Source organism: Atractosteus spatula, chromosome 17, assembly GCF_055471065.1.
Source record: "Atractosteus spatula isolate fAtrSpa1 chromosome 17, fAtrSpa1.hap1, whole genome shotgun sequence".
In the NCBI taxonomy this organism is placed as follows: domain Eukaryota; kingdom Metazoa; phylum Chordata; class Actinopteri; order Semionotiformes; family Lepisosteidae; genus Atractosteus; species Atractosteus spatula.
In genome coordinates this window covers 8,433,261-8,460,477 of record NC_142722.1, presented here as the reverse complement: position 1 = coordinate 8,460,477, position 27,217 = coordinate 8,433,261, and the positions used below count along the sequence as shown (strand labels likewise).

The window sequence follows — 27,217 nt, the reverse complement described above, 5'->3', positions numbered from 1 at the left end:
TGGCTTATTTATCACATCGTCTTCTTCAGTCTATGCTCAATTTGACTCTGTTCTACACAAATACTGCTAAATGAATCTCTTTTCCTTAGTCCGTATGATTTTTTTTCAGAACGTGTTCATTCACTACATTGCGTTTAATGCACACCGTTTTGTCTATTCACTATAACCTCTATTAATTTGGCCTTCACAAAAACTGAGGCAAAACAATGTTCAGGATGTCTCACCAGCAGTTTGGGAGGAAAAAGGCCATCTATTAAATGCACAATTAATTCAATAGTCTTTAACAACCTAGGTAATACACTGAAGAAAGAGTGCACTGCCATTTCAGCCACCTGTTTCCTGAAAATAAAGAGCACAACCATTATAAGAGTGACAGATATGGTACATATTTAAAGGAACAAGGGGATAATGGATATAATGTAGGTAGATACTTTATCAATCCCATGAGGGAAATTGCAGATATATTGGAGTAGGTGAACTAGGTATTGAAAATTAATAATATAGCAACAGGTAATTGCAACAGGAAAAACACATAGTTGAAATGGTTAACTTTTCTGTCTGTGCATGTTCTACGTTTCATATTGCCAAGGCACATAATATTCAGTTGATGCAGGGAAAAGAAGAACAATTAATTATTAATAATTCAGAGGGATGCGTATAGTTTGTTCCTCATTATAGTTCCTCTGTCACCATCCTTCAAGCTAATGACTGCTCTGCCACATTGTACAGTCCAATCGAATCCATATGGCATTGCTAGGAAACCCCACATTGGAGCAGCCAGGGTGTCATTGATTGTCAGTGTTGAAGCCATTACGAGAGAAATGCTTAATATGAAAGAAATGTATCTTGACACTTGGCAAAAAAAAAAATGCAGTCAGAGCATTTTTTTCAGAACATTTGAGAATATCTTTCTCAGAAGTGCGCTAAGTGTCTCTAAAGCCTCACTGCCACCTGTTGTTATTCACATTCTGTTTTTATTTCTTTTTAAAATGCTGTCTTTATTTTGCTGGCACTATGAAATCCAGACAACAAAATAATTTGTCATTATTTTGTGGCTGGAAATAAAATTCATACACTAGATATATGGTGCTATTTATTTTAATAGGTATCTTTGTCCTTGGGTTCCTATTCAACATTTATTATGTGTTTTACAATTTCAATTTTCAATAATGCCTAAGCCAAATGATTTGCTTTAATTTCATGACTTTAAGAGAATGATACTCTATATAAAAATATTAATTTTCTACAAACAGGACTTTTTTAGAGGGACATTCAAGAATACATGATTCCAGACTATTTTAGCTGACCAATTTTGCCATTTCATTTCAACAAGTCCCCAAGCATACATTACCGAGAACTATAAAATCTCTCATAAATAAAATGTATAAAAGCCATCTGTGCTTTTTATTGCACATTATAAAAAACTAATGTATCAATCACCAATTTGTTCTTTTATACTACATTGTACTGTTATGTTAAACTTCATCCTCACAATGGTCAATATTACCTGATTTGGACAGGGGAAGACTTTTAACACCCTATAAAACTAAAGCTTAAGGACGAATTCACAGACGTACTTTGTTTTATTAAGTGGAACAATGCAATCATAAGACAAACCTTCTTAACCGTTTCATTCTTAGTTTGAGCCATAAAAACACAGCAATCTTTCCCACATGCAGGAGTAATTCCTACTGTACATTCAGGTCACCCCAAAATGAGAACCTGGTCCTTGCTCTTCTTCACAATTTAAAGGCTAGTAGTAGTGGAAATAAAAACGGATTGATAGTTGGATTTTGTCTAATCTCCAAGCACTGGTTAGCATGCAAAATCTGTGACAGTCAAATACAGCCTGTTCCTAAAGGGAATGTTCATTATGTCAGTCTCTTAGACAAGAAATTTCCAGAAAATATTTGTTTTACTTTTATTTGCATTGGGTACAAACTTTGTTTCAATACTATGATTTCAAACATTGCACTATTAATTCAGCTCGCTGTACAGATCCATTGGCCGCCTTTAACCTTTTTGTTGTGGGTAACCAGTTTTTCAGATTTATGGTAATCTGGAAAACGCTTTAGAAGAAAAGCAACCTTTCTACACAACTGATACAATGCAATGCAGTCAGGAATTTGCTTTTTAGTACTTTTAAAAATTGAAAAAGCCTATTCAAAAAGAAAAAAAGACACTACTGTTCCAATTCAACTTTGAACGATCATGTTACATACTGCTAAACAATTATTTTAATAATGTCTTTGTCAATAAACTGTATAACCAATCCCATTTCCAACAAAACATCCTGAGAGTTGAACCATAACATGACAATGCATTCACACATAACCAAAGCTTGGATCAAACCACATTTCCAGATTGCGTGTCTAAAACACATTGCAGTGGGTCACTAGACAGAAACATACCATCTGCTGGAGATTTCCCACATCTGAACAATGAAACACTATGATGCCATGTTGGGTTTCAATTTGTGATGGGGCAGACGGGCTGAAGATTTGATTTAATGCACATCCCTTCTTTTTTCATTCAGGGCTTTGATAGATCTTTTTCTTGGGAAGATGATTATTCACAATTTTCATTCTAGCTCTCAGCTACTTAAATTACCTCGTACACAATCTTAAGTGTGGTAACACCTTTTGAATTGCTCTTCAGCGCCTTAAAAAAAGTTACCACTTTCTAGTTATTTATAAATTCTAACATGTTCCTTGAAAGTTTCACCTGAGTTTCTAAAGATGTCTATTTCTCACATTGTTGAATGTCCAATAAAGTAACCTAAAGCCTAGCCAGAAGAGCCTGGGTTTGTGAAATCCTGTTTTAGCCAAATTGATATAAATTGCCTTTGATTTTGGACAAGACTTTTTTTCCTGTAAAATTCTACGATCAGTGATGTGTTCAGAGTTCACAGTGAATCTATGATTTAATGTTGACAACATGCCTCTAGTGAAAAATTTCCCTGAATGGTGAACAACAGCACTCTTATTTTCAGAAAGATTCAAGCAAAAATCAAGGCACAACAGTATTGTTACACCTAACAATGTAACTCTTAACATAGTATTTAAATGTAAAGCAGCATACTGTATCCTTGTGCATTTATAAAAAAAGATTCCATAGAAGAGGATAGGTGAAAAAATATAGTACAATAACAAAATATTTGGTATTAGGCAGAAGGGAGAGAAAGTCTTTTGATAAACTCACCATAAAAATGCACTTTTCAATAAAGACCAAGTGTGAAAGTCAAGTCACCTTTGCAGCAAATTAGATTAACTGGCCTCACATTATGGGAAGTGTGAACATCATATTATGTTAACCATCTCATTGAATTAAAGGCACTTACATTTTCATTGCTCCACAGACAAGCACAGTTACATTACAATAGCATTTGCAGCAGATGCAAGGCAAACAAATTAGGTCGTAGCTTAAGAAAATGAACCAGAAAGCTGGTACTTATTGGGCTCCTTTTCCAAAATTCAAATGGGCACTGACTGAGACAGCATGACTAGCAGAATTAACAGAGTTCTATTATGAACTACAGAATACACTGTGTATTTAAACAATGTGCAACCTGGTGTTCCCGTCAGATTACATTGGGGTATTAATTATTATGCTAATTCACAGCTCTAAAGTGTAATAATTAAATGCCATTCACTTTGCAAACAACGCCCGCCTTACCACTCTGATTCTGACAGGTTTGTTATTTAACAGCAAGAACTCAAGTAGGAGCTCAAAGTCCTTTCAAGATATCTATTAGAATGTAAATCTTGAAAAAAAAAGAGTAAATTTTAAGGTTCTCAGAGAGATAACTTCACTTGGTGTTCAAGTGCCACCAATGTAAATGGCTATTCAGAAAAAAAATACGGCTTTTAACACACTGTACAGTAGTTATGAACCTAACCTTTGTGAAAGTCTACTATGATGAGAAAAAGCAAAGTAAATTACACTGAAACTACAGTGAAATCTTGACTGAGGTATACAGTAGTAAACTACAAACCTTCAAAATCAAAGGAAAGCAGAGTACACATATTCTTAAACCCCCAAATACCATCCATATTTACTACAGAAAGCCTCCATTTTACCACAGGAAACATACAAAAGGTTACTAATAATTAATATAACTTAAAGTCTGGCCAAAAAAAGGCATACAATGTACAATAAAAGAATTAAACACCACTTAGAAAAATTAGGACATTTCTGAATGTACTTCAGGACAACTTTCGAGAATAGCAGTGAACAATAATCCCCAAAATCCAAACAGTTCAAGACAAGATTTAATCATACAGTGGTTAAAAAAGAAACAGTCTCATGGAGGCAAGAAAGCACTTGGGAAGTGTATAATAAAAATTAATTTAAAATGGGGTTCATAATTTTGTTTCACAGATTAAACCTGTTCACTAAATCCAAACACTTTCTACAATTTGATTGCATATGCCTTATCAAACGTGCATGTTCCATCTAATTCTCTAGAGCCAGGTTATGACATTTTCCATTCCTCCAGGAATGAAAAAAATGAACTTTGTTTCATATGGGACTTGGCAACCCTGCCCATTCAAAATGCAGTACTTTGTTTTACTTCTTGCATGATAGGAACCACTATATCACTGTAATTTAAAATGTGTACATAAATGTGCTGTAGGAGCCTGAATTCATATTAAAAATATCCTAAAATAAGACTAGCATATGTCTCTTAGCTGACGCTTATATAATTTAAAAACAAAAGTGCTATAAGTTTAACAATTTACTTTGATGATTCCACTAAAATCTCTGTTTCTAATCTTACTGATATATAATAAGATACTTTTGGTTTTGTGAGAAGTTAGCTTCGCCCTTAGTGGAAGAGGGAAAAATCACATTAGACATGGAGATACATGGACAATCCAGGGTTTAAAATATGCCAGGCCCAGTTTCATACACATGCCCATAAACTCCTGCAGAGATTTTACACAGAGAAGAATGCTTAGTGGTGCAGTCTTTCTCCATCCTGTGTCCTTTAGTAAACTGGAGTGTAAAAGATCTCGCCGTTGAGGAATCTGCGCTTCAGTTCCTTCCACAGTAGGAGGCGCTCTTGCTGCGCGCCCTGCATAATACCCCTGTTTTCCTGGGCCCGCCTGGACAGGTAGGGTATCACTTCATGCACTGGACCATACGGCACATACTTATACACTGGATAACCAGCCTGGCCTGTAAAGGAGGGAGCAAGGCAATGCACACATTAACACATCACTTCTCCAGTCGTCTTCCCACAGTCTACCAAACAAAGAATGAGGTCAGAGGATCTCTGATGTTTATTTTACCTGCTGTTAAACAGGATTTGGACAGCAGCATTAGTCGGCTTTAATTTCGTGAACATTTTACAACAAGCCGGCACACTCATTTTAGAGAGGTCAGGTTTCTTCTCTCATCGGCAAGGACATTTTTCTAGATTTTAAAGCTCATAAAATTAGTGAAAAGTACATCTTTGGGACAAAGGCTCAAACAGACAAGTGCACAGTGTGTTTCTAAGGCCTTCTAGGATTACTGTCACTTGAACAGATCATCCATTATTTGATCAAATACATGTTCACATCCATAATGCTATCAATCAGGATCGCCTTTCATGCAGAAAACAAACCCTGAGAGAGAGGTCACCTGGTTAAGTATAAATGGGACACATGGAATGTACTGTACAATCTCTAGCTCTTTTGACATGAGCTCTTCTGTCTTTCAGTCATAGGGATAACTGCTATGAATGTGTGAATATTTCACACACAGATCGTGCATCACAATTAAAAGACACTCAGTGCATAATTTGAAGGCTACGTTATTTTTAAGCACATCTATTCAAAAGCATTCCACAACCCTCTCCCAATCTTCACCTATGCCTCCAGTTCCTGTGAGCTATTTAATACTCTCACAGTGCCAAGTATCAAAAAAGAAGTGAAACAAGAAAGCCAGGTGTGAATAGTACAAACTAAATACTTATTTGAGCTCCTTACCAAGGGGAAAGCTGATTTGATCGCACATTCCCAGCAGCTGGCCAAAATAAACTTTGTTTTCTGATGGATGGATCCCCAGTTCATTCATCCTGTTGAAAAAGTCATCACAAATTACAAGAACGTAATAGCACTTGACGTATAAAAACACTAATGTCCTCCAAAAAGGATGACTTTGTCAGTGTAATAGAATACCAGAGAGCACAGAATTCAAATTGCTTTTATAGTCCACAAATTCTTTTAAAACAAATAAATAGTTCTCTAAAACCGTTTTCAATTGAAATTCATCAGAAAAGGATTTCCATATCTTCAAAAAAAATTCTGAGCAATTGCATTTATAGCTGCTGCAGAATCTAAATGGAAACAAAAGATTTAAGGCAGAATACAAAAAGGGTGAAACTAATTTGTCCCATGAATGCTATTAGATTGTCCCCCAGTTTAGCCTACCGAGTGTAGTTTGTGGTTTCATCAAATTAAGGCCCAGGGAAAAGTTCACACAATCGTTTGTTCTTCTCACTTGAGTACTATGTCATTTGAAAACTTCAACAACCAGTTGCATAATTTATCTCACTTTATTATAAGCTCCTGTTGCATAATTTATCTCACTTTATTATAAGTTATTTTATATCCGCTTCCTAAGCGCAATAACTTATTTTCAGCACCATGATGAGACTGCTCACTTTTGTTGTTTTCCAAGATGTGACAACCAAATAATAAATATGAACTTTTAATAAATATGAAGGTGCAGAAGCTTGCTTCAGATTTCAGAAACAGCATTGTTGCTCTGTGAATAAGGGACTGAACGTATTTCTTTTATTATTTCTTTTATTATTTGATGGTAGCATCAAAACTAAAGAGTGTCCCACCTCTGCAGAGTGAACTTGACTGTCTTCTCGTTGTGAGAAGCCACCATGATATTGGCCTTCCTGTGGTGCTTAATCTCCTCCAAAACATAGTCAAGACACCTAATGAGAAAGGAGTTAAAGCATAATAAAGATTAACAAACAACCCAGTAACACAGCTCTGGACAGTTTAATTTATATTGACTTTAGCTCAGTTTTTACACAACTACAGTACCGCTGCAATTAGTTTCCTATCTGCAGCTGTAATATTAAGGCTTGCAACAAGATGATACACAAACATGTGCTGGACATTCAACTTAATTTTCTCGAACCTCCACCACTGTTCTTCCTTGTTAATCCAGTACCTGTGATACATGTCATTAGTGGCTTCATATGTAGGGTTAATAGGGTCCTCATAGCCAATCTCTGCTGCTCTGGTCCTCTCTTGCTGCATATAGGCCCCACGAACAAGCTTGGCACCAAAGTACCAGCCTTCCCGTCGTGAAAGTTCAACATCCAGTGAAACGTTATCATAGGCTTCCTGCACAGAACAGAGAAAGACTCTGCCTTATTTCAAGAGCTCCCATTACATTATTTGAAAATGATACTGGTGGTCACCAGTGTATCTTAGCATCTGTGTCAATTAGGAAATGTAACTTTAAATTCTGTTAACTTTAACAGATGTTTAACAACTATTTCATATCCAATAGTTTGACAGAGTCTGCAGCTGTGCTTTACACACAGCAGACACACTGACTTGCATATTATCAGGTTTAGTTAACATAGTATTCAACATATTTCATACTCGGTGCAAAAGCCTAGGTTAAAACATAAAGGATTTAGTAGAATTTCCCACTGTGGAGATCTGCAGCTGCTTAATTTGGGAAAATGTAGCCCAGGCATGCTAAATAGAAACATACAAAGGCACCATGCTGTTTCCAATGAAAAATTAATCCTGACCGTAAAAGGATATGAACTGAACATATCTGGGGCAATGCTAGGCTGTGTAATAGGGATATTAAGCAATTTTATGGCTTATATTTCCTTCTCGCTCTCCAGGAGCTGAACACCTCACCTTGAGGTAGCATTGGTATGTGTTGAAGATTATGGGCTTCTCAGTGTTGAAAATCCGCTGCATTTCCAGAGTAAGTCTGCTGATTGCCGGCTGAAAGTAAGTCTGTTCTGCATCCACCATCAATCTCACTCCGTGTTTTATGGCATGCTGGGCCACAGGGATGAGAAGCACAGGATAACATCAGGTACATCAAACTAGCTGGTGAATTTTTATGCACTTCAGTGCCACAGCACAGCTCCAGTATAAAATCTCCCTCTTAGTATGTTCCTGACAATCTTATTGAAGCCTAAGAGCATACAACTTCCCTAACTCATCAAATATGTTGCAAATTCCAGTAAATGAAGCACAAAGAAATAGTTGGTTCAATGTTTGTTGGTGTACTTTCATTTCAGACCAGCATTAGTTGGCCACAGAAATGACTGCAAATAAAAGTGCAAAGAACACTGTAAACATATATCAGTATGCCTACAGAATGACTAATATGTTAACTATCTTCTGTGTTAGTGAGAGGAAAACAAATCAAGTGCTTTAAGAGCTGTCTACAGAAAACAACAGTCTTCTGTGCTTTACTCAGTAACAAGCGTTTTCAATGAGGATTCAGATCCAACCTGTTGCTTACTGACAGTCACTGTTGCTAATTAAGATACAACATGCTCCTTTTTCCAGTAAGGAAGGATAAAGGTTGCAGTAAGGCAGACCAGCTGGGTATTAGTCCCACACTGCTACTGGCAGTAGCCAGACGATGTGCGGTTTGACCTCAGTGTCAGCTCACCTTGGCCAGGACATCAATTCTCTGCAACATTCTTTTCATTTGCTTCTCTTCCTCTTCAGTGAATTTGTTTAGCAGGGGCTCAAGTTGCCCAGTCTAAAGTATAAGAAATGGTAAAAAAAAAAAGGTGTTGAAAAGTCCTTTTCCTATTCTACCAAATCTTCAGTATATAAATATACAATATATACAGTATAAAGCTATATATTATTATATATAACCTCAAGGTTTGGGACAACAAGGAGCTTGGAGATCTTTGTCCTGTCATCAATCAAGTTGTTCCAGTCCAACAGATCTATGGTCCTGAAACATAAAAAGTCAGATCAGATTTTGGCTTAGGGCAGAACAGGCATTTTCTTAAATGTCTCTGATGATACACACAAGGTCCACAGACTAACCCTTTTTTCTTTCCCTTCACATTTCACTTGAAACAAAGATTTCTGTTACTTTGTTCTGTTTGCATTTGAACATAATACCTGTCCTGGCCATGCATTTCTATAGTACTGTGTTCAGATGCACAAAGGAAACTAGACCTTGAAAAGACCCAATGAGATACAGCCTAAGTGATTAGTTGTGTATCAAAATTAATAAAAAAACATTGTCTAAGCATTTAGCTATTGCTTTGGATTGTTTATGAATACCTGAAAAGGTGAACTAGTATTCTACTGCAAAGTAATATATGGTTTTAATAACTCCTTTACCCAGACAAACCCAAGTTCTCTCCAGTGAACCAGTTCTGCGTGTTATCTTTGGGAACCACACCCAGCTTAGTCAAAGTTTCCTGTGAAACACAAAAGCATCATGTCAGCTGTTTTTCAAACAAAGAGTGCAGGATAACTTACTGTACCTCCAACATTCAAACCTGCTGTTTCCACACTGATACCCAGGAGGAGTGATCTGTCAATGCCCCAAGGACAGACTGAGCAATAAACAATGTATTGATTAATTTGATCTCTTGATTCATCTTATGTATCACTGCTTAGCCTTTTCTTCTTTCTAGAGCCAGTTATTAGTCTCATGCATTTCTTAGTTGCTCATGTTGTTAGTTGTCGAGAGACGAACATAAGATAGCCTTTAATGATGGAACGTGGTGGGCAAAACTGCCAGGCCTTGCAGATAAGGAGCCGATCTTAAACATAAACATATATAGGGCATGCTGGTACCAGGTTGCTATGGAAACTGAGAAAGTTCATAAGGAGGACACAAGATTATCAATCATGGAGTCCAGTGGTTGCCATGGGGATCTCCTTATTTGGCAGAGGATTCCTATGATGAAGATGAGGGGGGGTAAGAATATTATGGGATGTAAAACAGGTGGGAAGTCACTGATTAATTGTACTAATGTTATTTTAGCAAATCAGGTCTAGGTAAGGTAATGTATGCGTGGAGGAATATTTAATTAGACATCCCCTATTAAAAATGCATAAATACAGAGAAGCGTGCTTTGTTCTTTAAGGTTACAGTTCTGTCTGCTTGTGGAATTCCCATTGTGCACACATTGAGAATTAAAAGAAAAAAAAGTTAGACAACCTGAACCTTACCCCTGTATGAATGCAATTAAACCCTACTGAGTAGACTAAGCACACACACAATGTGCTTCTTTCGAGCCTAGGTTTTTTATAAAAACTTTTGTCGAACCGTGATTTACCTTAGGCAAGAGTCCTAACTCATTTGATGTTCAAAGAATTAAATTTACATATCAGAACAAAACAATCATCAAAAACAAAAAGACAATGTTCCTTAGAAAAAAAAGATCATTCTAAAAACACATTACAGTATATGTGCTTGTTCATTTCAAATAAAAATAAATTTAACTACAAATATCACCAAAAACACAGTCAAAAACTGTGCACAAAAACTGTACAATACAGAAAATGTCAATTTAGGATCTGGTGGTCAAAGTGCATTGCACAGATACACTTGCATGGATATGCATTGCAATAAATGTACAACTCCACATAACATACATCAATACAGACTAATATATGTACAGTAGGTCTGGACCCATGTCTGTTTTCAAGGTCAAAAAAACCTTGAAACATTACAACATTTCCCTTTCACTTAATTCCAGCTTATGCTCAAGATCATTCAAGGTAAACTGCAAGTCCTAGAAATACATTCTCTACATTCCCTTGGAACTATCTTAACACCTTCACCAAGTCTAATAGACTAAATGTTCATGCTGACTTCAAACAAAGATAAGACCTGACCTCAATTAGGAACATGAATACTGCCAGAATTGTAATACCTGCAACTGCTCCAGCTCCAGTTTGACATCTAAAGCTGAAAGGCCAGCCTTTCCTTGTTCAGCAGCAAGAATATGGAAGAATCTCCTCCATTTTACCAACACCTCTGAGAACTGAAGCTGCAAAGAAGAAACCAAAGTGATAGGGTTCATTCTTGACACATGTTCATTGACTTTAAGATACTGCAGAAAGTGTGGACATTATGACATCGCTATGTCTTGCGGTTAAACATACATTTAATCACCTCAGGAAATCACCCACTATGAGAACATTCTCTGATATAACTCACCAGGAACTGTGGCCTTCCCAAAGCAGTCATCTTAATCGCAGAAAAACCGTCTTCTGAACTCCCTCCTGGTTGATTACAGTGGAAAATCCTTGGTTAGCCAACAGAGAAAGTGCTAAACCAGCAGCAACTCAAAAGTAAAATTAAAGTGCTCTTTTGAGTTCCACAAGTCAGATTGGCTTCAGCCAAAAACAAAATACCGAGAATACAACCAAATCTACTGAACCGCTTTCATCTTCCATGACTAACAACACTGCCTGCCAGGTTCTGCCTTACCTGAGGCCCCGATACACTTCAAAAAAGTCTCCATGTGGTGGTCACACTTGGCCTCGTCAGCATAGAAGTAGGTGCGGGCACTGATCACTCCTCCACGGCGGTCTCCAAACTGCCGATGAGCTTTATACTTCTTCTCTCGGTGGTCCACTCCTGAATTCAAAGCAGTCAACCATCAATCCTCTGGACAAAATTTCTGATCACCACAAATAAAAACAAACAAACACATGGATCAGTTAACTGATCCTCTTAGGAAGAAGGAGATAGCGTGTAACTCCACTTAACCTAGAATATACTTTAGTACTGTATGGAGTTTGCAATGCACTACACTGTGGCTGTTAAAAGGAGAAACGTGGTTGTAACTAGGGTTGGAACGTGTTTTGAAAATCAACAAGCTTTAAAGAAGGCATCTGCTCTATAGATTCTATAATCCTTATTATATACAATTCTATAGAAAAATAAAACAGTATTACAGTTGTTCTCCTGGTTTCAGTCAACTTAAATTCAAGGACAACAGAACACATGTTCCTAAGCATTACAAGTCATCTTACATACCACGGCTTTCTTTTTCAGCTTCAGACAAACACGAACTAAAAGGAAAATACAAAATAAAGATAGGAATTACTGAAAAATTTAGTGGCAAAATATTGTGATTAGGCAGAAACACATCTTATGTATCTTTTAATTAAAGGCAGCACTCTTAAGGAAGTACCTTTTGTTTAACAAAAGCATGGGTCTGGCTAAAGTGAACCAGATGTCTACCACAGTATAATGCTTTTGGTCCTTGACAAAACAGAGGCATTAAATCGCCATTTATTTAGAAAAAAATAAAAATCTCAGTAAACTAGTTCACAATCAAGAAATGTTCAAACATGGTGGAAGGAGAAGCCTCCTAAGCGACCCCTTCAAATACACATGCTATGTTCACTGCCCGCTGGTACCATGGCTGGCTATTGAATATTTTGTTTGTATTTCACTGGCTGCAAGCCGTATTCTACAGATGCTATTCACTTTTTGATTCTAAGGCCCAGACATTATCCCAGCCATGTTGTTAACAGTTCAGAGGGAAAAAATTGCTTTTAAGAACGTCACTGGCAAGCATTTCTGAATTCATGGGTAAATATTGCCTCATGTCAGTTTTTGATTTTAAAAGCCTAGTTACGTCTAGACCTTGTCAATTTGGAAGCTACAATTTGTTTGCCTTGAGATGAGGCCATGACACCAGGTGCTCTACGCTTGATTGATATTAGCTGACAGCCTGCCTGCCACTTAGTACCGTGCTAAATTCAGAATTCGGAGGAGAACCAGAGCAGGCTGGAGCTGTCTGGCAACTAGCCTCTTCGTTTTTCCGAGGTTTTGCTGAGCAATCCCATTAAAGGCAGTCGCTTAAAAGCCTTGTAGCATTCACACTCCAGCAAGCACACGGTCACTCACAGCCTTCCGGTGATAAATTTCAAAAAGAAAATGTTTCAGCTTTAAAGTGGGGCTCTTGTAAATCAGAAAATACACTCCTGATGAGGCATATTAAAGACAAGAACAAACATTTAATAGTAAGTGAATTACTTTATTCAACTGCATTTCTTTTTAACTCTTTCATGTAAATATTCTAAATGGCAATAAAGATGCTTGAAAGCTAGATAAACACTGGCTAAAAATATCCCTTGTTTCCATTTATAATCTTGTTTTCCATAGAAAAATTCATAACTTAAATATGAATTGTTCAAAGTTGAAACTGTTGCTTTTCTGCTCTCAGCCAAGTGATGTTTGCATTTCCCTAGATTAGCACATTCAGACAGTGTACTCTGTCTGTTGTGACCTGGTCATCCATGAACTCCAGAAATATAGATAAGAAACTTTCAGACCTCAGATGTTCTCTTTCTCAATCCCTAGTTCTTATGAAGCCTCACACCAGAAGATGGATTATAGTTCTAAACATCATACACAGCCCCAGCTAAATCCTGTTTGTCTGTTTGTTAGGTCTTTGTTGCCACATTCCAGCTAAGATCCATAATTAGCAGATTTTCCCTCGTTAACATCTTATAATCATGAATACATAATCATATGTCAAAAACAAAGGCAGGGTTGTTGTTGTTTTTTTCCTTTGTTCCAAATGTTCTTTTTCGATGTAGGCAACTAGGATCATCCAAACATTTTGCAACTTAATGTTCTTATTGGAGTTTGAGTTAGAGTTCAGCCCTTTAGTCAAGCCCTGCTCTAAGTTATTGACATTCAAATTATAATTCTTTGAATCCTACTGTTCTAGTAGTCCATGTTGGTGGCCTAAAACAGACAACCAGGACCCTAGAAGAAACTTCAGTTTCACAAAACTGTTGTTGTTAAATATCTTTAATTTTATTAAATTGCTTATGAATCAAGTCTAGAAATTATCCAGGCTAACTGGTCTATGGAGCAATATAGCATTTGAAAACTGATTTCTATAGGCTGGCATTGTTGGCAGTGAGAGAATACTGTTGTTGCTTCCTCGAGTGACATCTACTTCAAAATGCATCGCCGGGGGGTGGAAATTGAACACAGATTATAAGTCAACAATAACATGCATCAATCTTTGTCTGCACATATTCAACAATTAACTTTAGGAGTGCATGAAGAAACACTGGTATCTTAGGAGTGGGTTGATTGCATGATTTTCCTCTGCGTCTAATAAAATCACTCACACCAGAAAGAATTGAACTTTCCTAGTACTTTGCGTTTAGACTTCATATTTATACTGAGGAATGGCATGGTGGTGCAGTGGTTAATACTGCTGTCTGAACAGAGCTGGGGCTCTGGGTTCAGTTTCTGGGGTGCTATCTGTGTGGAGTTTGTATGTTCTCCTCATGTGTTTGTGGGTTTTCACTGGGTGCTCTAGTTTCCTCCTCTGATTATTTTTTATTTGTGTAAAACCACCATGTTTTAGATTTCCCTTTCTAGCTGCAATGCCCAGTGAAGAATAATGTTTCTTAACTTTCAGCCAAACAAGTTAGTTTACAATCTCTGTAAAAGGCTGTATTTGCAATTTCAACGCCTGTTTTCTATTGGTATTAGAGGCATCAAAATGAGTGCTTTTCAACAGATTATTACATTTCATCATTGCAAGCTATCAGCAAGTAAACTTAAGCAAAACACTGGGGTTTTGAATTTCTTGCCAGCAGAAACATGCTCAGGGTAATTATGCCTATATTATATTTTGTTTGTCCCTTCATGGAAAAATACTATATAAAGAGGGGAAAACTAAGAAAATTCCATAAGAATAACATTTACATAAATCTGACTGGAGAGCAAATATGGGCTAAGTCAACACCCTGCAGGAAACATGTGACCTTTCTCTTTCTCCTAGACAACAGATGAAAGAAATAAACCTTTAAATAAAACTTCCACTTTATCCTAGAAGTTCTAACTCATTCCCACTGTTCCCTATTGCTCAGGTCTTTATTAAGTTACTTTTTCAAAGTGTTTGTGGTTGCAGATCCAGTAATTGTACTACATATTAAGGCCTTTTGTCCAAAAAGCATTGCGTAACATTCCTTAGCTGCTCATGACTGGTTATTCAGGCTCTCTCCCTTGGGCTACATGTGACTTTCCACAGCAAAGCAGCTAGGTTCAACATCAGATACCTTCACTCACAGCCAATCATAAAAAGAGGGCTTGGCAAATCTGACCAATAGGCATAGGGGCAGTTACTAGACCTCATGTTCTATCTAGCAGCAAAACAAATGATGCTTGCTTTCTGCCTCCTGCAATACCTATAATGAAATGGAGAGTGTCTGATATAATGGAATACTTTAAGCATCCATTCTAAACTAAAATCAGGTGTTGTTTTTAAATTGTTGGCCATCAAAACTATTAACCGTTGATGGGAAAAATAACACTTTATTTCTATGAGAGTACATTATTTGACAGTATAATGCATATGAGTAATAGAGTTCTTAGTGAGGCATATAAGAGCTTGTTACTGATTCAAGGAAATGTAAAAATGTGAATTATACACTGGTTGTTAAAAAGCATTGCACGGTAAACAGCAGAACTCGTTTACTCACGCAAAAATAAACAGCAGACACTCTAAAAATAGTACCACAGAAACGCCAGTCACTCATTCATCCCCAAAGTCAACCCCAGGCACACAGCACAGATCTAATATCGGAGAACATGCCTGGGATAGTGAAAGTAGTGAACGTCATGCAACATGCTACAAATAGGGTTGGATCTTTCAACAAATGACAGCATGAAATTGTAGCTGCCAGTGCCAGCCAATAAAAACACTCTTGTACAACTCTGAAAGGTCAGGTTTGCATTCAGTGCTTCTGAATAAGCAAAAAAGCATCACTGGCTGGCTCAGTTCTCTTTAAAGCCTTCTGATGACATGTAAGATTATCTTACATGACACTCTACTATCATATGATGTTGCCAGCGAAGACTCACAACTAATATAAACCGTGACCTGTGAAACCCCACATTAAAAAGTATATTCTGCCTTACTCCATTTCTTTTTTCTCAGCTTCCTCCTGTGTGAGGTCTTCCTCCACGCTGTAATCCAGAACAGATCCCACTCCAAATGCCCGATTCCTCCTGATGAGCGGCTTAATGCTCTCCTGATCTTCTCCGGCCACAAACTGCCCATAAAAGGTCATCTTCATCAGCTTTTCGAAGAGAGTCTTTCCCAGTAACTTCCTGCTCAGACTGGTAAGCTACAAGAGAGCAGACACATTTCCTACAGCTGCAGTGTGAATCAAAAGCAAACTCAAAACTGTCCTGTGGTTACCCCATAATGTATAATACATTAATAAATCCTGGAAGATGGGCTGCATATTTGAGTGCATCTGCATCTTTTTTCTCATTTAATTCGCTGTATTACTACATAAGGGGGTTTTATGATAAGAGAACAAGTTTATGTTATGCAAATCAGCACTATGGTGCAGCACATAAACAAATATTGCAAATCTTGTGCAGTTACTGTCCGTTTTTAAAAATATGTGGGACAGCAAGCTCATGACTGACACAATTTGCATTTAAAAACGTAATTTACTAAATTCTCCATAGTGAAGTTTATACACATAAATGAACATATGTGCAAGACCAATAACAGTTATGTAGTCCAGGTAGTGCCTTAACATTCACTGTGCCAATTATTTTCCACTGAAAAGCCTTTGGACATCATTGAGTGAGTCTCTAAACAAAGAAAGGAAAAGCACTTGGGAAAAGCACCTGTGAAGTTCAAGACTATTGTCACAGTTATAGCTTTCAACAAGGCCAAAAAGCATTAGGCTGGTAGAGATAAGAAACTCATTTTGCAAGAGAACAGTGTACATTGTACAAATATGAATACTACCTGGCTAACATAGTCTCTAAAAACACAATGTGGAGCTTTGTAAAGCATTCAGATCTTGTTTCTGCAATGAAATGGCCAGGAGCAAGAAATTAAAACTGGATTAACTACATTTTTCTTCCATATTTCCAATGCTGAAAAAGCTTCAACAATTGTTGAAAAACTAAACTCACTGCACTTGGCCCAGGATAAAGACCCTTATTGTGCTGTGTATAACATGTAAACTACTGCAGAACACAATGTGCATTGCGCAGGACTATATTTTTCTTCAGTAGGTCGCAAACTAACTCAGTCTTGATAGGTAGTGAAGCAATATTAACTTGTAACTGGTGTATTGTAAAGGAAAAGTCAGTTTACACCCAGCAAATTTAATGACATGGGGAAAGACGGTGATATCTTATGCCTAGGCTTTATGTGCTGCTAATTAATATAAGGCTCGTTATAATGGTAACGTTTGTTCAGAAAAACAGTACAAGGCGTGTGAACGGTCTCTGCTCTGAAGAACCACAAACTCCAATAACCACTCGATTCTGGGCGCCCGCCAAGCAAGGAAGGAAAATGATTGCGTTTCATAATGCACGAAAAATACAGCACAATCCTTCGGGCATAATCGTGGATTAAAATAACTGCACATAAACCGAATCCACATCCCACATAAATATGTGGCGTTTTTAGAAACGTATATCTCAGATTTTACTTTTCTCAATTTTATTAATGTAAGATGAATGCAATGTGGTATATGTTCCTACCGCCCCAGCTGGCAAGCAGCAACCTTCACTAATAAAATATTAAAACTTATAAAATTAGATAACAGCAGCACCACATGGCGTCAATAAAATATAATTAGCTACTATTATGTCGGCCGAAAGCTGCGCCTCTTTTTGAAAAATCTCGCAATGTTAAGAGAAATTAAGATATTTCCGAAAGTAACAAAGTCTAAATTAGAAAAGAGGAGTCTCCGTTTATATATTTCTTGTCATGAATAAAAGTTCGGCAATATTTATTCAAACTGACACCTGCCTATTCTGAAAGTTAAACTTCTGATACGCACCTCCTTGTTCCTGTCAACAACGACGTCATAGGTGCACACTTTAAAAACTAGCAAACTCCTGAGCAGCTCCAGGGTATCCTTGCTTTTGTAAGCTTCCTTGGTATTTTCAAAGTCGATCACTGTCTCGGGACGGGGCTCCGACCGGGCATCTTCGGTCTGAAGGATGTGGTCGACCTGCGCTGCCTTCCGCTTGATCACGCCCCGGGTCGGGTCTGCGCCGTTGTCGCCGTCGGGTTTCGGTTCGCTTTGCGGAGATGCGACCGTGGACCGATTCCTAAGGGAGGACGAGACCGAAGCTGCCCTGCTCAGGGAGATGCTGGAAACTGCCTTGGAAAAGGCCGGAATAAGGTTTGCATAAGACATTGGACCTTTCAGCAGTGTGGGGTAAGGAAAATGCCCTGGCACCTACTGCAGTAGCAACCGCGCACTACAATATACCACACGTGGACTGATGCTCAGCGCAGGGGATTACCTAATAGCACGCTAAACCGGTACCATTGAATGCACCAAAAAAAAATAAGAAACGCCCATTCTGATTTCAACTAGGAGGCACTGCATAACTGACTCCCCTGATTGGTTTAAACTGTTGTAACGCTCCCCACCCGCAACGTGTTATTGACGTAAAGAATGAATTGTACGACATGTGAGAACTGGCCCCTGCGCGGAACTGCAGCGCAGCTGAGCGCGAGTTGAAACTGCCTGGCTGCTCGGTGCGTCTGTGAAAGAGGAGAGAGCTCGTCGGTTCGGTGTGTTCTAGTTTTTTAAAAAAAAAAAACATTATGTAACAACCTTACCAGAATAACTCTGGGCAAAAGAATCTACAGCCCTGCGTTTGGAGAGCCTGTGTTCCAAGAGGTCTTAACAGGTAGCTATTAAGCTGATCCATATCTTAACACCTGGTAGAATTTTACTAGATCAGTTAAGCAGCTGTTATTTAAATTAAACAACCTGGAGACCTTGAGTAACAAAAATTAATTTCCATACGTCAAGGCAGCTGTATACTTCTTATAAGGTTCTGTTGACCCCGTCCGTGTTCCTTGTTAGGAAAATGTATACAGCACAGTATGTCCATTTCAGTGTTTAAACTTACCTACCGTACTGTATGTCGTGGTGATGAAATCTTACCAGGGTGGAACAGCTGTCTGTGGTTGCTTTCACTTCATATACTCAAAAGGGGAAATTCTAAGAGCTAAAATAATTGTCTCAAAAATATTGTCCTGCAAGTGTTGTTATAAAATGAATTTCCACAAACTATACATGACTATGCTTTTGATCTCTTTTAATTATATTAGAAATTAATTTTAATTCAATTTGTAACAGAATTTCAAATGATAAACTTCACTCCACTGTCACTGAATCTGCAACTTAATTTTTGGACAGTGCTACAAAACCAGTGGTACTATTTAACAATCAAACCAAACACAAAGAATCAGTAATCACTAAAAATAACTTGCTTCGAGTCTTTCAAGAGCATTCTTTTGAGGTTACAAGGCTAAATACACTACGAAAACCCCTAAACCTAACAGTTAAGAGACACTGTAAGAATCCCAAAATGTACCCCAAAACCTAACACTCTAGTAAGAATAACCCTCAGATATTCAGTAACCCCCAGATATTCACCCCTGTTTCTGGAGGGGCACTCTGGACTCTCAATGACTTAATTTCAATTCAGTTGTTCACATAATTGATGTATATTCTCATGTTTCCTTGTCTTAACACATTGAGGATTAACAATTACCTATAATACTTCCCTCCAGCACCTTGAATGAGTGAATGGCACTGCCATTGACAGTTAATTTCATTTATCATAATTAAAATTCCCGTATCAGATTGCAAACACTGGGATTTGAGGGAGTCGCCTGTCTTTGCACTGTTAGTGTTATGTAAGAATCAACTTCCATCTTGTAGAGCAACAACAGCACACTTTGTTCATGGAGCACAATAAGCTGGAGCATGAATTTGGGTTTAGCAACCTAAACTTGGCTGGGGTTTCTAGAGCCTACTTGCATTCATTTCTTTAAGCATTCAGTTAAGTAATTGAATTTAATTAGACCTACTTTATTTACAAGAGTGAGTCCTAAATGCTTTATGTTTAATGCTTAAATGTTGCATATATCAAATTGCATGATGTATTTTGCAGAACTGTTTAAGAGTTTAAATCGATTAAAAATGTCTAATGGGGAAAATTAGTTTAAAAAAATTAAAGTTCAGTTAAGAAATCAAGACTTGAACAAATGAACACCAATAGATACAGATGTTCCCAGAGGCCCCCTGCACTAAAAACTGCTTTTGGTGTTAATTTCATCTCAGATTTTATGGCTTAATTGAAACAATTAAAGTGGGCAAGAAATCCAGGTTATTCAGGTGTTAAAAGAAAGTGTTCCTAAGACCTTCAGGATCTATCCGGGTTATTCAGGACAAAGGCTGCCTATCCCTGTCTAGAGTATTTCCAGAGCAGAGCAACGCGATAATTATTATGCAGCTACATTGCACATTAGTTTAGATATTCTTCAAAAGCCTGGTCATGAATGGAACACCTTACACTAGGGCCTACATCTTCAAACATCTCACCACTCCTTGGGAGCCCCAGTCTAACAGGTTTTAAATCTTCCATTAAACCATTAAATCTTCAGTCTCTAAAGACTCGGAACAACTGAACTATGATCAATTGGATGTAATTTGGTAAAATAATTTGGAAATTATAAGGAAAAGGAATTATCAGACCTCAGGTTCCATTAATTTAGTACATTAATTGATTATGGATTCCTGCTAGTTATAGATGTACATGTAATTAGCAAACAATTAACACCCAAAGACAGGCACTTTAGCTTCTTATGTACATACTGTAGGTGGTTCGCTTAAACTATTCATTTAAATTTTGGGGTGAAACCCTGCAGAATTACTGTACATCTCAGAAGCACTGCAATTGCATACAGTACCAATGCCTTGATACTAGAATGGAGTTCAGCAGCTCTGTTCCAAGAGACCATCATTTCAGTGGGTGTTATAGGCAACCTTTACATTACATCATTATATTCTAAACAAATGGAACAATGGTGGTCAATTACAGGGCAATTTGAGGTCATTTTCATTATTTGAAACAAAAAATCTCAACACCCTTCAAGCCTCAAGGATCAGATGTCCCTGTAATAAACAAGGTATTTGATTACTTAATCAATAACTTGCAAGTAATCACATTATTTAGAAATAAGTGATTGTGTGTGACCTACAGCAATGGTTTTCAACCCCTGATTCCAATTTAGAAATTGACAGTAAATAGACCTTCACTTGTCTTGGGTACAAATAGGATGATAAATTCTATAGATTTCAATCATTACAGGTGATGAACGTCATCATTGGTGCTTCTGTATTGGAGGCAGTGAGGTATTAACTGCATCCCTGTCTCAGTAAAAGAAAAAACACATGTTCGACTCCTCTCATTTTAAGCGCCGTAGACCATGAAAGAGGTCTTAAAGATAAGATTATCTAAATAGCTTCAGTCTTGAACTGTTTTTACAATTAAGTACCGTGGTTATGGGGGTATTAATTATACTGTCCTATCCACGGAGTCGAAGCTTGAACTAATTCAGATCATTTTAAGACAGTATTAAAACACCTAAATGCCTATTAACATTTTAATAAGGGGGACGATAAACATGCAATCTTTATAGCCTTTAGAGTTCTGTATGACTGTGCTTCACCAGGGGGAGACCTTGTTACACTTGTGGCTCTGCAGGCACGGGCTACGACTCAGATGCTCAGCGCGAAGTCAACATTATTCACATTAACCCTTTGTCGTGTTTTTCATAGTGGCGCACGGAACACTCCCTTAGAAAGACATTGAATCTAGTTTATCACTGTGCCTCGATTCGGCTTCCCGAGAAATTGTGAAAAAGCAATATTTACAATAAAATATTTTATTCTATTGTAAAGTGTAATTCCAAAGACTGGAAAACTTATAGGCAGCAGCTGGAGAGTCTATGTGTACTGTATATAAGAGAGGTAATTTGCACTAAATCTGAATAAATCTGTGGTTATATTTACAGAAAAAAAGGTTTTTTTTGCAGTTCGGAACTCGCAATTTCCGAAATTTCGAAAAATCGAATGTTAAATTCACCCTTATGTGAGGAGTCACACTTCCCTCTTCTCGGGGATCTTGGGGGGTATTTTTATATATTGAAAAGCCTAATGTTTAACTTGCATTAAGGATTAACTGCACATTGGTGGTGGTGGAGGGGATCCCATTGACGTGTAAAGCACTTTGAGTGGAGTGCCCAGAAAAGCGCTATATAAGTGTAAGCAATTATTATTATTATTATATTTACGACTAGAATTACAGCTATATCAAATAGTAAATAATAGAGTGCAGAAAATGAACACGAAATCAGTAGAAACTGGAGTGTATTATTTTTCCGCAGTAGAGTAATTCTGTAATGTGCCAGATAGTGCAGAATTTTGCCCTTATAGTTACACTGCAAACGGAAAACAAGTAAACTGGAGTCCGACGAAAGGCAGACTGTCTTCACTTCCCCAAAGTCTGTACCAAGCAATATGCCGAGCAAATCAGGCATTTCCCTCTGCCACTCCTGAAAGAGCAAGCAAAAGCAACAACAAAAAAAAATCTACCATAGAGCCTGACTTCCAAACTCCCATTTCCGCCCAGGGAACGGCAGATGTGGGACGCTCACACACACACACTTGGAGGCGATAGCAACTTTCCCCCCAGTTCACTTCTGCTTCCTTCAGGTTCTCTCTCTTTAAAACAGTCTGCTGCAAAAGGAATGCCGATTTCCACCCATTTGACGGGTCACAACAACAAGCAGATGTGGAGCCTGACAACGCTTTCAGAAGTTTGCGGTGCAATGTTAAAAGTTGATCTTTCGTTTGATGGTGCTGTAATTGGCTTTTAAATTTTAAGGATAAAGCGGTCTTTCCTTTAATGCAGGGCGGAAAACCCACAGCCAGCGACAGAGGAGATTGTCAAGTTTGTGCAACTTGGGGTCTTGTAACGCTTTTTTTCCCTGTCGCTGCTTTTTTCTTGGAGTTGGAGCGGCGCCGCTACTTTTCTCTCCAACGCAGAGATACGTGGATAGTGTCTGCGTGTTTTTCTTTCACGGAAATCTGGATTATTCGTGCCCTTCTCTGGATAACACTTCTTGTTCGCTTTCTAAAACCAAGGGGAACAGAAGATAGAGTATACTGAGAAAAAAAAAGCTATACATTAAGAAGTTCTATTTAAAACTTCTGATTTCTTGAAAGGGAGGAATGACCGATAAAAGGAGCGTTTGGAAGGATGCTGTCTCTTGGAAAATGGAAATGAAGACAAACGTCATAGTTCTTGTGGTTTTAAGCTTATTCTTTTGCTTGAGTTTCAGTCAAGAACTAAACCCAAAAGGCAGGAATGTGTGTAAAGTACCGGGGTGAGTAGCTAAACACATGGCGTCTTATACTGTTTGTACGGGATAACGGTTCCTGTGGGGGATACAGAGCACAATTAATCTGTACAAATAAACCATTTCTGTCATTTGACCACCCGCAAATAACGCAACCTAATTTATGCTGCGAAATGGTGTATTTCTAAATATTATTAATTTTAAAGTGGTACGTGCAAGAAGTTCTAGGGCTGAAAGAAGATGTTCTAGAATTATTTCGAAAGTTGTGGCACATGAAATAGTACTTTCCTGCTGCTGGCGTTAGTATTATTGATGATAGGCAATAGACATCCATGTGTCACCTATGCTGAACTTGATGGATTCCAGTCATCCAGATGCGCGCTCACAACTGGCAAGCCACTTGCTGTCATTTTAGCAACTTCCACGCGGGGGCACCTTTCATGTACTGTACAGCAAGTCCCACAAGGTTTGCGAGAAAAAAAAGAATAAAAATAACACTGCTGGCGCCATTCTGACCGCAGTCATCGTCCAAAACTAAGCTTGCCATCAATAATGTATGTATCCATATATTCTATCTATATACTTCTTATATAAACTCTATTCGATATACATCTGGAATGTGAATATTAATGGATAATAGGCATGTAAAATTCAGCTATCCCAGTCATAACTGTTCAAAGTATTATTAGTATACAGTATTGAAAGTAGGAGTTACAATATTACAGAGTTACAGAGTGCAGTGGACCTAAAATCTACAGTAAGTGCATCTAAATCAATCTATTTTTCTGTTCTGCTTCTTTATATCCCAGATGAGCACTGGACATTGAATAATTGTGACGTTGTTTACAAAAAAAACCTTGAATGATTCCACATTTGTATGAAATAACTGGCCATCCTCCTCTTTTTATATGAATAATTGTTCCATTACACCATACAGAGAGAAATCATGTATGTCAAGCTCAGATCTCATTCAAGCTCATTCAATGAGATTCCAAGGTTACAAGTAACAGTGTTACGTCCATATTTCCCAGGTACTACTGTACACATATGCTCGTGCAACATTTATTTTATAACTGTACACTACCCAGACCAAAGTATGTGAAAAGCTGTGAAATTTATTAACATTGAATGATGTGCTTCTGTGATGGAAATGTCTGAAGAACTGACCTTGATCCTGTATTTACAGAGCCACCTGTTGTTTTAGCAGGATTTTACTATATGTATATGAAGTATATTCAGTATATTCAACATGATGATGTACTGCTATTATGAAGTAGTTTAATTGTACTATATATGTACTAAACATAATGCTTTTGTATTACATCTCCAATGCAAAGTCATATACTGTAAGTCCCATTAGATGTGAATACACAAAATGTTTGTTTTTCTCACAGATAACTCAAACAAAATGGATTTGCCAAGTAAGTTCAGTGGGTTCACAAAACTGAGACTGACATTTGCCAAAGAGAATGTTGTGCCAAAGTGTTACCACATTTAATATACGTCTTTACATCAATTGCTTTACATGGTGAATCAAAGCTGGTTATCACTAAGCCCGTAATGTACAGTATGTTGATTATAAACTAGCTGCACTTCACTTTAATATTTTATCGTGAGTGCAATAGTTGGTATCATCTAATGCAGAAACAGTGCTTTTCATCAATGTCATTTAGATGTCAGTACACCAGTTCCAAGATGGTGTCGATGCTTTTGTTTTTTCCCATGCATAAGCACTCTTAAGTATAAAAAAGACAATACATGGTGCTTAAGATGGAGGTACTGGCACAGGAGAATAAACTAGATAGCTATGAAAGAGAAGCGGTAAACCAGCTTGAACTCTTGCTTGGACTGGCACATTCAACAGCACCAGTCTAGACCTCATATGGCACTCTTTTAATGGAGTGCCCACATCAAAGGAACCTTCTTAGGTGTTTTTCCACTTAGCTTTCAACTGCGTAAGAGTAAGTGACAATGAATGTGTTGGGGGTGGGACTCTGTGATTTGCCCCACTTAGATATGCGAGGTAATAACATTGATAGGCACCTACAGGGAATTAAAATGACTTCTAGATTATTTTCCAATTCTCAGGTGAGATTTTGACCAATCGTTGTTAAAATGATAGCTTTTTATAGCAATCAACTGCACACATTTACACAACAGATAACATCTGCTCTTGTGCAGCTTACAGCAAATAAAAATGTCGACAGATGAGGCGTACAATGCGTTTGCCTTAATTTAGAATCAACGAACAATAATACTGTGGAATGCTTTGTGTGATTATAGTAAAGCATGTATAAACGCTGACAATGACATGAAATATGTAATAGAGCTAGCATACAGCAGGGAAGAATAACAATTTGTTAACATACGTAACTAGCCGTAAATATCAAACTGTGCTAAAATTCCTCATGCTATACAGAGGTTATTGATGGTGATAATAATGAGTACAATGATCAGAATTGTGGTCAGTACTGTAGCTAAGCCTGCTAGGTGTGTCCTCCATCTACTGTTTGAAGACACAGTGAAACGTTTTGACCTACAGTAACCCTAGAGGCATGAGTCCTGCCAGTAGTGCTGGCAGACACAGCCTCTTTAATGGAAGCCATAGACTGTTCTCAGCACCCTACACCCATGCACTGAATAATACTAATAAAAGACTCAACTACAGCACATGTGTGACTTAAGTCAAACATATCAACACTCCATAAAAATGTTTTTGGCATGCTCCATTCTTTAATTTTAAGCAAAAGTGTGTTTTTTCAGTCTAAAATTATTTTAAATCCCGTACAGTGCAAATTACTTCCATGACATTATACTGTACATACAGTATTTTGCTATTAATTTGCCAAACTTTAACTGTGTTTTAAATTATTATGCCGACAATGCCCACAGATGGTACTGTCAATTTAATTTGTTCAGTTTTATGAAATAGTCATCACAGGAAAGGACAGATGGTGTGCAGAGTTGTCACAGTTCTGGTTCGATTTGTATTGCAAGATATGATCGCTGTACTGACAGCATTATAAACATAATGACAATCATACTGTTTGAATGTAAGAACATAGAAACATAGAAATCAAGATCACAAACGTGGAGCAGATTCAATCCATTTGAATGTTAATAATTTAATGATTAGATCTTGTTATGAAGCAGATTGTCCATTTTAAAATCCTTAAAATATTGTGTGTATACATATATTTAATGTGTGAAGTCCTAAGACAATGAACAGTTATAGATGTTACTGCATACTCTCTTTTACTTGAATCTGAATTCCACAAACAACCTCAACAGGCTGATATATAACAGAATGTTTTTTCATTCACCATGTTTAGATTAACTCAGTTATAAATAAAAGCTCCTACCAGGGGGTCCCATAAACTATACATTAAACTGGCAAAGAAAGAGGCCTGCCAAAAAGATCTGTGGCAACATCTGAGAATTGTGTTCTTCGCGTTTCATTGGCATACATACAGTACAATGTTAATGTAGATTATATACTGTATAAAATACATTTTTAATTTTTTTTTTAAAGTAAGGAACAGGAAGCTTATATAGATTTTTCAGAATATTGGAATGTTTTCCTGCAACTGTTCTAGGGATAATGTAAATTGACAGACGACTGTATGCTTGCTGAAAGGTTTATTTATGGTTGTCAGTGGACTTTGTTTTTTGATTTTGCATGTTGCCATAATGACTGGCAAAAAACAAATCTAATCTTTGACTTTATTTTTATATTGACCATACTTATAAAATATTTTGTAAATAACATATTAATAGCAATATGTGAGTATTGTCACAGAAAAAAGCAAAATATTAATTGTTAGGTCCTAAATCAGTAGGGCACAGTGTCTAAAGTTACTGTAGACGTCCTGAAGTTGTATCAAAGATAATAAAAAACTGTATACTGTAAGTTGTATTATTAGAGGAAATGCCTCAGAATAATGTGAAAGCAATCCTGATTCCTTTTGCAAAATGTTTTGTTCTTGTTGT

The 27,217-nt window shown here is 37.4% G+C and overlaps 2 protein-coding genes across 2 annotated transcripts in view; one reads left to right on the top strand and one right to left on the bottom strand.

The window, feature by feature from the left end:
• Positions 1–1,902: 1,902 nt before the first annotated feature.
• prodhb (proline dehydrogenase (oxidase) 1b) lies at positions 1,903–18,282 on the bottom strand. The gene is made up of 14 exons (XM_088935894.1): positions 17,835–18,282; positions 15,937–16,145; positions 12,016–12,050; positions 11,464–11,613; positions 11,191–11,255; positions 10,904–11,020; positions 9,357–9,436; positions 8,877–8,958; positions 8,662–8,754; positions 7,890–8,036; positions 7,180–7,355; positions 6,839–6,937; positions 5,976–6,064; positions 1,903–5,181 (listed from the first exon to the last, which is right to left on the bottom strand). The coding sequence occupies exons 1-14, from the start codon at positions 18,195–18,197 to the stop codon at positions 4,991–4,993; spliced, it is 1,896 nt and encodes a 631-aa protein (XP_088792020.1). The 5' UTR covers positions 18,198–18,282; the 3' UTR covers positions 1,903–4,990.
• A 4,335-nt stretch (positions 18,283–22,617) lies between these two features.
• The window catches only part of scarf2 (scavenger receptor class F, member 2), a 29,766-nt gene continuing 25,166 nt past the window's right edge, over positions 22,618–27,217 (top strand). Inside the window, exon 1 of the mRNA XM_088935731.1 lies at positions 22,618–23,254. Coding sequence (XP_088791857.1) covers positions 23,100–23,254 — 155 coding nt within the window. The 5' untranslated portion in view covers positions 22,618–23,099. The remainder of the gene's footprint in view (positions 23,255–27,217) is intronic.

What these genes read in the sequence shown, in the direction of transcription:
- prodhb (XM_088935894.1), bottom strand. Translation starts at nt 18,197, where the DNA reads ATGTCTTATGCAAACCTTATTCCGGCCTTTTCCAAGGCAGTTTCCAGC. An exon ending in GAGAACTTGGGTTTGTCTGG is followed by an intron (nt 8,959 to 9,356) that starts GTAAAGGAGTTA and finishes TTTATGTTTCAG; the next exon opens with GACCATAGATCTGTTGGACT. An exon ending in CATACCAATGCTACCTCAAG is followed by an intron (nt 7,356 to 7,889) that starts GTGAGGTGTTCA and finishes TGTTCTGTGCAG; the next exon opens with GAAGCCTATGATAACGTTTC.